This window comes from Ursus arctos, unplaced genomic scaffold (genome assembly GCF_023065955.2).
Source record: "Ursus arctos isolate Adak ecotype North America unplaced genomic scaffold, UrsArc2.0 scaffold_15, whole genome shotgun sequence".
NCBI classification, from domain to species: Eukaryota; Metazoa; Chordata; class Mammalia; order Carnivora; family Ursidae; genus Ursus; species Ursus arctos.
Window position 1 is genome coordinate 4,785,872 of NW_026622819.1, and position 13,285 is coordinate 4,799,156.

General features: G+C 53.0%; 1 protein-coding gene across 4 annotated transcripts in view; it reads right to left on the minus strand.

Annotated features, from left to right (window-relative positions):
- MED10 (mediator complex subunit 10) overlaps positions 1-12,976 on the minus strand; it is a 209,910-nt gene extending 196,934 nt beyond the window's left edge. For 3 of the 4 annotated variants that reach the window (XR_007191147.2, XM_057312154.1, XM_026506669.4), the window contains exons 1-3: positions 12,776-12,974; positions 11,462-11,545; positions 8,657-8,759 (exon numbers count right to left, since the gene is read on the minus strand). Coding sequence is in view for 3 of the 4 variants with exons in the window: in XM_057312154.1 (XP_057168137.1) it covers positions 8,657-8,759; positions 11,462-11,545; positions 12,776-12,897 (309 nt within the window). In the remaining variant the exon portion in view is untranslated. Of the gene's footprint in view, positions 1-5,832; positions 6,461-8,656; positions 8,760-11,461; positions 11,546-12,775 lie in introns of those variants that run through there. The other variant, XM_026506668.4, reaches the window with a different exon arrangement.
- Between the last annotated feature and the right edge of the window lie 309 nt (positions 12,977-13,285).

Below are 13,285 nucleotides of genomic sequence, written 5' to 3' on the forward strand. Positions count from 1 at the left end.
ATCCTGGCCCGGTGGGATGGCTAAGCCCCAACAGAAACAAAGAGGTGGAAAAACCCTCCAGAAAGAGATTCTCACAATCCTGCTTGTCTTGAACACAGGCACTAAAAGGCCTTGCAGAATGTCACTGGGTCACAGCACCCAGGATCTGACGGCAGGAGCCCAAGGACAACTGACAAAGTCCGGGCAGAACAAGAGACAGGGACAGAGTGGAAAACAAAGGGCCGTGTGCGGCAAGCCTGAGCTCCGGCAAAGCCCCAGCAGCCGCGGGACACGTGGGGGATGGGCCCACCTATCCTGCTTAGCTGCTTTTGGATTTCTGCACCAGACGACACTATAAATAAAGCCGGGAATAAATGTCCCATCAGCACATCGCTCGTCTCCACAGCCTGTGTTCATTCGGCTGCAGGGTGAGGCTGGCCTCCCCTCCCACCCTCATTATTCTCATGGCTCCCCCATAAAAATGGCCAAGAAGATGGCTCTTGTGACCCCCACTGGTCTGTGCCCCACCTCAAGGCTGCAGCCAGTCTCCCTTCTGTCCAGGATTGCGAGTTTAGGCTGGAAGAGTTCCAAGAAGATAACAAGGACCTGAGCCTTGGCTTCTCTAAGCAGGTTCTTGCCTGCCATGGAGATGCCGTAGAACCACCCTCCCCCTCCTGCCCTCATCCTCCTCCCTCTCCCCCCATCCTCCTCCTCCCCTGGCCAGGGCTAAGCGCCCCACTAGGCAGATGAGCTGAGCGTAATGGACAAAATAATCAGACAGTTGCTCTGAGAACCGAGACTAGCAATCAGACTGCATCAAATTAACCGAGAAATTATAAAAGTACGTGACTCTTTATTGACTGGTCATTATCGGCCGACTGATTAGCAAGCACGTCCCAAGCAGAGCAAACAGGTGTGTCCTGGCATGGCCGTCGTGAACACCGCACCACAGACAGGCGGCCTCAACACCGGTATCCATTCCTCAGAGTTCTGGAGGCTGGAAGTTGGCGATCGGGGTGCTACAAGGTCGGGTCCTGGTAAGAGTCCTTGTTCAGGTTGTAGACAGCCACCTCCCTCCCCATGTCCCCACATGGACTTTCTTTAGCGCGCGCGTGTGGACAGACCAAGCCCTCTGGCATCTCCTCTTCTTCCTCTGGTGCCATCCATCCTACTTGCTCGGGGTCCCACCCGTGACCTCACTTACCTACCTCCTCTCAGGCCCATCTTGAAATACAGTCACATGGGCAGCAAGGCCGCATGCATGAGGAGGGGTCACAACTCAGCGCGTATGCGTGTGTGCGCATGCATACGTGTGTGTACACACAGAGCGCTCACGACAGAAATACGTGTACATCCGTCTGTGTGCGTCTGTTGCTGTATTGACAGGAATCCCATTGTTTTGTCTCCCTCTATTACTTCGAGGCCACCATCCAGAGCTACAGATCTGGGCCTGGGACAACCCCATGGGGTTCCTTGAGGTCCCCGCGATCTGCTTGGCTCTTCCACAGCCAGGACAGGTGCCATCCTCCAGACAGCAGCTGAGGGCTGCTGCTGGCACCTGCAAGCCTGCTCATGCCCCTCCCAAACAGCCGTCTAGAACATTCCCCTCCATCCCAGCAGCGGGAGCAACCCTGGCCAGCCCCATCTGCTGCTCCAGAGCACCTGGAGTAGGACTCAGCTTCAGGACGGAGCTGTTGCCCCGTTCAGTCCACTTGTGACCCACGTGGTCCCTACCACAGGCGGCTGTCCCCTCCCACACCACTGAGCAGGATGCGGTCTGCACATGCGCACACAAGGCAGGCGTGCGGCCCCTGTGAGATACGTACTGGCAGCTAAAGATGGCCCTCAAGTAAGAATGTCCTCTGCCTGTACTGCCAACGTGTGTTACAATGAAATGCACATGTGTGTCCCATTTCTTTGTGTTCACAGTACACTTACCAAAAAAAGAACCCACTAACCGTGTTAAATGATCAGCTGGAGCTTGCGTGTCATGTGACACCAGAGAAGACATGTCCTCAAAGCTCAGGAGAATGGTGGGGAGGCTCAGCAGCCAAACAAGGAAGTGCAGCTTTGGTCACTTCTCGCCTCCTTTGCTCCGTCGTCCGACGTGAGCCTATGCAGCAGCACCAGGGAGGCCACGAAGGCCCTCTGCGAACCTCCCTCCCCATGCTCCCCACACTCCCCCAGCATTGCAGCTGGGCTCCAGCTGCCCAGCTCTGCCACCTCTCTCGCTGTCCTCGCCTCAGCACACCTGCAGCGATGAGGTTGTTGATTGTATGTGTGTGTGTGTGCGTGTGTGCGCGCGCGTGTGTCTAAGCCTTCAGCTTCATAACTTCCACTGTCACCCACGATGCTTCTTCCTTTTCACCAAACCAGAAGGCCTGTGTCTTTTTTCTTTCTTTTTTGCATCATGTTTTTCTTTCAAAAAATAGAAAAGGATCTTACGGGAGAGGGAAGACGATAAATAGCATTCTACCTCTAGCCGGACACACACAGCTTCACTGTCCTCACCAGCCCTTGGTCTTAAACTCTCAACTCATGGCCAGCGTCCCCTGGGAAGAAGGGCTCAGTCACGTGGGCAGCAGCTGGGCTCTGCGCTGATCTGGGGGGTACAGACATGGTAGCCCCCCCAGCAGCAAAGTTTGGACACTGGACAGCCGAACCTGCCAAAAAGGGCACATTGGTGGGGGAGTAGTGGCTCCCCAAAAGCTGTGTCCATGCAGACCCTGTGACTATCACCTTCTTTCTAAAGAGTCTTTGCAGATGCAGTTGAGATTCTCTAGATGAGATCATCCTGGATGGTCAAGGGGGGCCCTAAGTCCGCCAATAACCATCATGGTGAGAGACACAGTATAAAGACACATGGAGAACAGAAAACCACATGAAGACAGGCCGAGACCAGAGGGAGGCGGCCCCACAGAAGACCTGGAGCCAGCAGAACCTGGAGGAGGCAGAAGGACCCTCCCGAGCCTCCCAAGAGTGTGCGGCCCAGCCAACAGCTTCATTTCTGGTCTCCCGAGCCGTCAGCTAAATTCCCATTGGTTCAAGCCAGCCAGTGTGTGGCACTTTGTTCCGGCAGCCAGAGAGAGCTCCCGGGAGCAGCAGGCACGCTGGAGCGGGGACAAGCACTCAGACAGCCCTTTCCACTCCAAGCACCCTTATTATTCTGTTTGTTACAGAGATCGGAGATCGGTGATTATGACTTGCTGGAAGCTCAGATGATGGTCAGCATGTTTTAGCAATGATCTTTTCACTGTCTGTACGTCGGGTTTTTTTTTAGACAGAATGCTATTGCACACTTAATAAACTACAGTACAGTGTAAACATAACTTATATGCACCGGGAAACCAAGAAACTTATTTGACTCGCTTTATTGCGGTACTGGCTTTCCTGCAGTGGTCTGGAACCCAACCGCCATGTCCAAGGGCAAGCTGTGCACCAGAAAAGACGAAGGAGTTTCTATTTCTGCATAAAGGAGGGCTTAAGTTTGGTTTTGCTTTGTTTTCTTAACCACAGAGGCAGCATAGGTGACCAGAACGGGGGTTTAAACCCCAGGTCCCACACGTGAACCAGGGCCAGCCTCATGGACATACAGAGATACAGGTAGGCACCATCACCAGTGATCGCGTTTTTGGGTTGGTTGGTCTGCTTTGGGAAGAGCTTAAAACCGAAGAAGAAACTGGCAATCGGCAGTGGGGAATCCACAGGTAGGCACGACATAGAGGAAAGGCAATCACAGAAGTGTTAATGCTGCATCAGGAGTCCGCTGATTATTGTTTTAACTCAACTGAAGCCCTTGAGAGCAGCCGAAGGCCACGGGACAGTGAGTTCAGGTGGGTGCATCCCGAGTCCGAGGTGGAGTCTTGGACCTTCCAGTGGAGAAGTCCAGGAGACTGTGGGAGTGAGATCAAGGTCACATCTCCATCGTGAGTTTGCAGTAGGCTGCCCGCAGAGCCTTCAATGCTTCTCTGAACTCGTGAAAGTAACAGATGGCAGTTCTGAGGGAGGAGACTGCCCAGTAGCCTGAAGAGGACCTGGAAGCGCCTGGCACCCGGGAGGAGCACAGCGCCGGCGGTGCCAACCGGAGACCCAGCCATGAACCTAGGGACGCGGCAACATGACGTCACAGCATCCCCACCAGCCGATGCACTCTGGGGACCCGCCACAGTGCTGGTAGTGTCACATGTACACAAGAGAGTTAAGGCTTCCCAGGCAGTCTGCCCCCACACACAAACAGGAAAGACGCTCCCAAAAAGGAGACTGGTGAACGATCCAGTGACCTGCCCCCGAGGGGCCCGGAGCAGCAGGACCACCAGGCTGTGGGGTGGTGTACTGCCCCCCTCATTAATGGTGACCCAGTCTTCCCAAGGTTCCGACATCCGTATTAAACGGCCCAAGGCCACAATGCTTCCTAGGCCCAGCCTACGCGGAACAGCGCCCCACCACCAGCTACATCCTGTGAGCCTCCGAGCCAGGGGTGGGAACTCCAACGCCTCTGGATGCACCAGGCACCACCGCGGAGGGAACGGAGACACACCTCTCAAGGAGGCAGAGAGATGACCATTCGGGAGGCCCGCCCGGGAGTCACGGCACCGTGCTCTACGACGGACACCGACGGTCCAGGGCACCTGACTACTAGGTGTCTCAGCGGCAGCGGAGCAGCGGTTCACCCAGGCCTTCTCGACAGCCTCCCCGCGACCCAGTTGCTGGCTCTGAAATCCACAGTTCAGGGGACTGTGATGAGGATGGACTAAGTGACTCATGGGGACGGGGTTTGGGAAGTGCTCTGTGAGCCACACCCCCTGGCCCTCGTGCAGCAGCTACCAGTCAGGGTGGCCGGAGGCAGGAAAACCAATGCAGGAGAGGGGCTGCGGGCTCCAGGACCTCCCGGACTGGGAGCACCCCTTATCTAGAAGACCTGTCCCCACGGTGGGACTGCTTTCCTGGTGTACTTTCAGAGAATCAAACTACTAACCAAGCAGTACCAGCTTCCTGAAGAGCCTGGCCCCTGACTCTGGGCAAGACTGCCTTGGGGAGCAATGGCATGCCCAAGCACCCCCAATTCCAGAAGGGGGTCAGTGAAGGGATGGTGAAAGGTGGGCTCTGACCCCCTGACTACCCCCACTCACGGACACAGCCCACTGGAGCCCACACCATGCTACACCCTTATACCACACACGGGTGGGAGGGGGTGGTCAGAGCCCTCAGCGCGGTGGGGCTCGGATCTAGACAGGGCCGGGGTGCAAACTGATAATGCAGGTTCCCAGGCCCCAGCCTAAAGCTTCCTGGTTCCATCAGACCCAATCTCTTTCTTTTTCTGAGAGAGAGCACGCGCTGAGCATGGAACCCAACACAGGGCTGAGATCACAACCTGAGCTGAAATCAGAATCCGATGCTTAACCGACTGAGCAGGACCCACTTTCTAATAAACAAGTCCAGGTCACCTGGATGTAGGTGGCCTACAGGTCAGTCTTGAGAAATGCTGCTGTAGGCCTGTGACTCAGAGCACAGCCGGGATCACAGCCAGCCTCGTCCCGAGTTTACCAGGAACACGGCTCCCAGGGCCACCAGGACGGGCCTAGACAGAGCATGCAGCTGACCCATGGGATGTATGCATCCCCTGCGGGAATGCACAGCCCTGGGGGGAGTGTCCCTAGAGTCCACGCATCTGCCTTCTTTAGTCCCGCCCTCCAGGAGACCGGCTGTGGGGGAACCGGAGTTCGGCCTAAATGCCTAGCGAACAAATTTTATGAATATTATTCACACTTTGGGGAAGTAATAATTGACTCTTTACAAAATATGCTGCACTGTACTATAAAATGTTATAAAAATAATGACATGGAATAAATCATATAAATACTTAAAGGCTTTATTATACGCTATGTCTAATTGAGATCCGTGTAAACAGTTACATTGAACACATCCTTTCTGCACTGTCCTTGAAAATATAAAACACCAACTTAAAGCATTTCTCAGATGAAGCCAATTTTCTCCTTTTTTTAGCTTTTTTTGACACCATGATAAAATGGAAAAGAAACCGTACATAAAAACAAAACCTTTAGGAATCTTTAAAAACTGAATCTACCCAGCATAGTTAATATTCCCAAGACTACTCCGCCAGAGAGAATCAAATGCATCGCACTCAAAGACGTGTGCTCCCGGCCATTGGAGAACTTGCGAACGAACAGACGCACATCAGGGACAGAGGGGCAGCCGGGCACAGCTCTGCAAGCCCTCCCGGCCCCGCCCCGCCGTCCCCCAAGGCCAAGAACAAGGACAGGGCGGCTGGAGGACGTTGGTGCCACTGTCAGTCACAGCCTGCCTGAAGGTCACGGCGACTCACACTAGACCAGGAGGGTTTTCGGGCAGCAGGACGATGAAGTTAGGAAGGGGGGTGGTCCTCCCCTCGGATGCTTCGATACTTAGCCATGTCTTCAGGAAATACTTTAGAAAGTTCTTGAATCAACAGACTTTTAAATTTCTGAGAAGAAAAACATACAACATCAAGATATCTTTGTTTGTGACCCATCACTCAAGTGAAAGACACTCCCCACCCCCAAAAGCCTCACACGCAGGGGAGAGTGTTCTTTCCCTCCACGCAAGCTGCCATTCCCACACAGCCGGCTCATCTCCACGAGGCAACACTGAGGACAGCGGCTGCCGACAAACACCTCCGAGCCTGGAACTGCGTCGGAGCTACGTCACGAACTATGTGAAAGAGGAATGCTCAGTCCAACACAAAATAAATCCTCCAAACAGAGAAAGCCCCTCTCGTAAGGTGCCAGCCACGCAGCTGGAAATGACTTCTGCAGACAACACATATAAAAGGAATCTTCAAGTAATATTTAATTAAGCAATTATTAACTCAAACCACATCAAACTCACTGTGTGCAAACAGCTTGATCAAAGCTTTCAGAGCACCTGGAAACCTGTCTACATCAAATGCTGCGACTTCTTGATCCTACTTATCAGCATAACGTGTGTTGAATCCGATCTTAAGAGCAGCTAAGTATCTGCCAGCATCTCAAAACCTCTTCGACTAAGTCATCCTGAAAAGCAGCACTACAGACAAGAACGAAGACGCGGCACGTAAGAAGACATCCTCCAGGGACACAGCACTTCCACATACAACCAACGTGTAAGCTGCAATTTTCTGAAGTTTAAATACGGGGTCCATTGGGCCAACGAAGGCCACAGAACTGCGCCAGGAGACCTGCACAGATCCCAGGTGACGCAGACTGCCAGTGAGCGCAACAGATGCCCGCTGAAGGCAACCGTCCCCGTGTGTCACTGCCAGCAGGCGCCCCCGCACCCCAGCAGGCAGCATGGGGAGCCCATGCACAGGGCCCAGGGCCTGTGCGGAGGGATGTCTTCTCACTTGCACAACGGTACAGTCACAGCCTGGGATCGATCAAGGCGTCATCCTGTCCCCAGGGCGACGCTGAGCTCAACAGCAACTCGGTCCCAAAGTGACCAACCAGAAAGGAAGCTGCGGGCACCCCACTGACAACCACGGCACCACCACCTGAAGGCCTGCTACGGAGCATCAGTACGGATCACCTGGGGGCGATGGAAGGCCCACGACCCCACGGCAGCCTGTGACAGACACGTCACTGTCACCCTGACAGAGCCTCTCTGCTCATTCCCCCCACTGGGCCAGAGTCCCCAGAGCCTGGAGGTCAGCGCACGGCCGTCCCTGCACACCCGTCCCTACACACCTCAGACACTGTCGAGGCGCTCTGTGGGTGCAGGGCATCCACGAGAACACTACAGTCATGGCCCGAGGTCCTGGAGCCTATGTTGCCATAACGACCCAAAACAAAGGAAAGAGGAGGGGGCATCCTCATCAGGATTTAGGAAAGGCTATTCTGCAAGGCCTCTCAACGACACACGCTGAGCCCAAAGGCAGAGAACATGCCAGAGTTCCACACAGAGGAGGCTGCGTGAGAACGAAAGGAAGGAGGGGGTGTGGGGGATCCCTTGCAGCAGAGACCAGGCCAGGGAGGCAGAAGGGCGTGCAGTGCAAGGTCAACATACGCGGGGCCACTACAGGGATGGCACCAACCAATCAAAGGAAAAACCACACACACAGACCCCAATCTGAACCATAGCGCAGTCCATTTAAGAAAAAAAACAAAACCAAAACCCTACATATGTCACAATCACGATACATGGAGTTTTCTAGTTCTCATTAAAGCAAAGAAACACACAGAGGAAGTTCTCTGGAAAACTGCAGAATGGGGGACAGGGTCCGAAGGGGTCTGGACTTAGGCGCAAGAGACAAGCACTGGACAAACAGAAGGGAATGCTCTAAATGCTGGACCCAGAACTCCAGGAAGTGGCCTGATGAAGGAAGCGAAAAGCATCAAAGCGCAAACACAAGATATGAAAGTCTCACAAGCATGAAGTTAGCCAGCGCCAACCAACAATCACACACATGAGGCACTTCCCTCCAAGTAAGGCTACCACTGCGCTACCCTGTGTTTGCCCCCACAAGGCTCCCTGAAAGCCGACCTCATTTATTGCCCGTTACACACAGACAGCTCAGCCGTGTGACCGTGTCAAACAGTTCACGTTTTACCAAGTATGGAGACGAGCGACACGGTCTATCAGCCAAATTTGCTCTCTAAGTATTTCTTTACGTTCTGACCTTATTTTCTGCTTCTAAGAGCCTTACCTTCATTGTGTCGATCTTGCCTTTGACTTGTTCATTTTTGGCCAGAGCCCTCTCCAGGCACTCTTTGGTGTAGAGCTGGGGGTTTCGTCCTTGATCTATATATCTGGAAACATGAAACATCTCAATTAACATTCTCATGGCTAATACTTATTCTCAAAGTTTTCTGATGAAGAAAGAAATAGTTAGCTCTGTATAACTGCGCATGGCCTTGTTTAGATGAAACTGCGTCCAGGAACCAAGTGAATTAGGATTCTTTCACTTATGCAAGTACAGATGATTTGACTTCATATTACTTCTAATAATGTGAGTAACTCAGGAAATCACGGAATGGTCACTTATAAACCAAGCAATCTTTGTGGCCCTACCACTTTACAGTTTCAGCATTTGTGATTTTCAAAAGGTTTCAAAGCCAGTATACCCCAATCCTCACAATAACCTGTAAGGTCAGGCAGCTTTTGACAGGAGAGAACTAACGTGGGCCAGGGTTTCAGGCTGAGAAACAGCAGTGAGCCGGCCAAGACACAGCCTCCACTCCAGGTGTACCCCATTGGTCCCTGGGGGAACCCTCCATTGAGAAGCCTCGGGCCTGCTGGAGGGGGCGGGAAGCTGCAGGCAGGACAGCCCCAGCCCTGCCCCCCCAAGATTATTTACAAACCGGTCCACCCATTTTTGGGGTTGGGGGCCTTGGTATCCTACTTTCCTAAATACACCCAAGTAACATGAACTTAACAGAGATTCTCTCCACTTATTTCTAAACTATAAAACTGTTCTTGAAATTTTTGACACCTGTCCCCAAAAGGTCTCTGTTATCCCACAGACTTCATCAAGCATACTGCCTAGATGAACACCCGCATTTACCACGTTGGCCACCCACCTGCTTCTGCACCTTACAGAACGTCATATCCTTCAGCTGAACTGAATTATTCATTACAAAGAAAAAGAAATCACCACCACCAAAGTCTAATTTACGGAAAGAAAATTGTCACTTCAGATCAAAAACACTGTTAAGTTACTGTTAATGGCATAAAACCTGGTCTTTAATTATGACAGATAAAAAAATCAGTAAATCACACGTTCTAGAAATTCCAGTTTATTGCAATGTTTGTGAAATGATGGAATGAAAGAAGCAAAATCATGTTTCATTCTAAACAAAATACATCCACTTCTGAAGAAAACACCCCACAGGCTCGAGTGTCCTAAACAAATAACCATCTCAACAGCAACAGCATTCGGACGGGGCTCTTTTTTCTAAGGCCCAAGGGCTGAGTGCCACTGTGCCAACACATCAACTCCAAGTCCTGGACAGAAGGCCGAAGTTTAGCTTTATCATTGCTACAATGTGTCCGAAAGTCTGTGCTGAATGAAAAGGGCACTGAGGACCTGGAAACTGCTCCTGCATCATGCACATCGACGGAGAGTTTGCATCTGCAGCTTATCAGAGCTCAGAGGCCAGCTCAGTCCCCTACCGCCCAGATGAATCTCGACCATCCCTTCTGCTCACCGGCTGTGGCTGTGGCTTTGGTGGCCAAGTCTTCACCACTGGCTGCCCCTAAGCAATCTTTCCCCAACCCCCTTTCCCTCACTTGCCCTTCAGAGAGTCACCTGACATCTGTCATTACATCCGTCCCATACGTTCAAGACCACAGCAGCGCTACTGAGGACATCGCAAGAAAGGCGAAGCAGCCTCCAGCTGCACGCACTTCTCGGGCAGGTGGCCACTATCCAGGAGTTCAGAGCTGTACCACACACACAAGACCTTCACTCCCACCTGCACCCAGAGAGCTCGGTGGGTGGACAGAACGTGCTGAGAACACGAAACACCATGACCGGCAGGTGAGGCCAGAGCCAAGGCTGGGAAGAGTGCAGCCATGTGTCCTGCGTGGAGGGGGTGGGGGGTGGGCAGCTGCTGAGCTGTGCTGTAACTAGGACTCAGATCTCTGACCCTCTGCGATATAAGAGGGTCATCTTTCCCTTTACTGTTCCAGGAAATCTGGTAATTTACATTTATGGTTTTAAGGCAAAAAAAGACTAGCATATTCTTGCCATTCCAAGCTGGCTCCACCTCTGGAGAGAGAGAGAGGGAGGGAGGGAGGCTGCTTGGTACAGAGAAATCAGGGCTGGCCAAGGAAGGACAAGTCCAGAATTTCAGTCTTAGCTCTGACACTTAGTAGCCAAACAGCCCATTGCGATTACTTACCAGTTCCTTCACCCGTGAAATCAGTGTGATAAAACCTGAATCAAACCAACCTGAAAAGTTTATTTCCCAGAGGTGTTCTCTTGGCCACAACTGTGAGAGGCACACACCACTCTCCCGCAGAAAACAGTGACCAGCCTTCCCAAATTTACTTGGCCTAAGAAGCCCCCCGCTTTTCTGCCCCTCCAACAGAGCAGATATTTACCACCTCCTAGAATTAGCACTCCCAGGGCAGTCTGGAAGACACCCCACCATTACTTCTCAAGCTGTTTCTACCTGGATTTTTTTTAATTTATTTATGATAGAGCCCACATAAGACTTTCTACCTCTCAAGAAAAAAAGAAAGTGATATGGCTCCGTTTTGTCTAAGCAGGACTTTGAGAGCCTATGTTGTTTTTCACATATTTAATAACCTTTACTCACACATATAACTTTTCAACAATACAATATGGAGACTTTTTCCTTAATTTTTAATCTTATTAAAACATAAGTTCCCTGAGAGCAGGTGTTTTTGTCTGTTTTCTTCACTGGTTTATCCCCGTGGTTAAAGAGTCATTACAACACAATAAAACAAGAACTATACTCAAATGAGTATCAAGAACGATACTTACTCAAAAACTTCTAAAGGCACAGTGATGTCATGAAGCTGCTGCCTGCACTTATCAATATCCTGTAAGCCAGTAACGATAAAATTCCTGAGGGAAAAAGCAAAAATGGGGCATGTGGTTAATTCAGATGACAGCAGGATAGGAACACCACCCAGCTGGCCAACGAGAGGTCCACACAAGTTCCATACACAAACAAGGCGAGTAGCTCTTTGGTTAGCTACAGAATTCCTAGAAAAGCTTTGGGGTTAGAGAATACCCTCAGATATCGGATTTTCTTTCTAACGTAGAAACTGCCAATATTGAGGGACAGAAACCAAACCTTCTGAGAATCTGATGAAAAATATCAATCTTCTCTCAAAAACAATTATCCTGATGTGTACCTGGTTTTGTGTGCAGTGTCAAGGAACACATGGGGCAGTGGACTCCCACTTAACCCATTCTTCAAGTCTCACAGGAGGAAAGCCATCCCTGCCTGGTTTAATTTCAGCTCCCCTCTGGAACCTAAGGAGATCACCAGCCTAGACCCCCAGCTCTAGGTTTCTAACGCTGGGTTGCAATTATGTTTGATATCTGTACCCACTATAAAGCTAGGAGACCTTCTCCAGAGCATTCATTCTGTGTGTATTTGCCTCTTGTCCATCCCAGGGCCTAGCACCAAGGCCAGCACAGGACGGCTGCCAAAAAAGTTACTAAACGGTCAGCACCCTTTCTCACCACCATCCCCCTTCCAATTCCTCCACATCCAGGCCTCCTCAGCAGGTAGCGTCACAACCTTCTCCCTCTGGGGCACAGTTTAGTGCACTCCACGTGAAGTCTGCGTCTTCTCTGGAGACAGGGACTGAACTCCCCAGAAGGGCCCAGGGGAAATCTCTGGGAGGGAGTCAAGTGCGCGTGAGGGCGGGCTTTGATTATCAGGCCTAGAAGCTGCACTGTTTGACCACGACAACGTCTCCAAATGGGCCCTCAAGAAAAAATCCCAGCAAAGCAAAGCCGGAGGAAGAGGGGCCGCCCGCCCGTCGGCGAGCAGCCTGGGGGGGTCGGAGCCCCGGCCCAGAGGAGCGCGGCGGAGAGGCGCAGCTCTAGGCCAGGCCCCGGATCCGCCCTCCACAGCTGGGCTCCCAACCCCATCTCACCCCTCCCCCCGGCTCCCTGGCTCTGGCCCCGGTTCCCCACCCCCAGCCCCCGGCTCCCCGACTCCCGGCCCCTGGCTTGGCTCGGCTCCCCACTGCCCCCACCCCCTGCTCCCCGGCCCGGCTCCCCGCCCGGCTCCCGGCCCCGGCTCCCGGCAGACGCCGACGGATTCTGGCCGCCACTCACAGCTTCTGGTTGAGCCCGGCCTGGCTGCTGGGCTGGAAGTCACTGACAATGATACCGAGCTGCCGGATGTTCTCCACGAACTTCTCCAGGTGCTCCTCCAGGTGGTCGAACTTCTCCGCCATGGCCCTGCAGCAAACACCACCCCGCGTGTGGTCCCACTCTGCCGCTTCCTGCTTCCGCCAGGGCCCGCCGCCACTTCCGTTTCCTTTGGCGGCAGGAGGAGGGGCCAGGGGCAGGCGGGGGCGGGGTCTAGACGCTGGGCGGGGTGGGCCTTTGGGGGCGCGGTCCGGACCCTGGACAAGCGTGCGGGGGCGGGGCTTGAGCTCAAGGCCGGGCCGGGTTGGGGCGGGGCAGGGTGGGGCGAACGTCATCTCGGCCCCGCCCAGCAGCCCTGAGCCGCCCAGGTGAGTGGGATCCTCCAGGTGTTAGTCCTCAGGACCGCCCTGCCTGCTCTGAGGGCCACCAAGAGCCAGCGGTCGGGACCTGCGAGACCTCATTCTGCCTCCACTG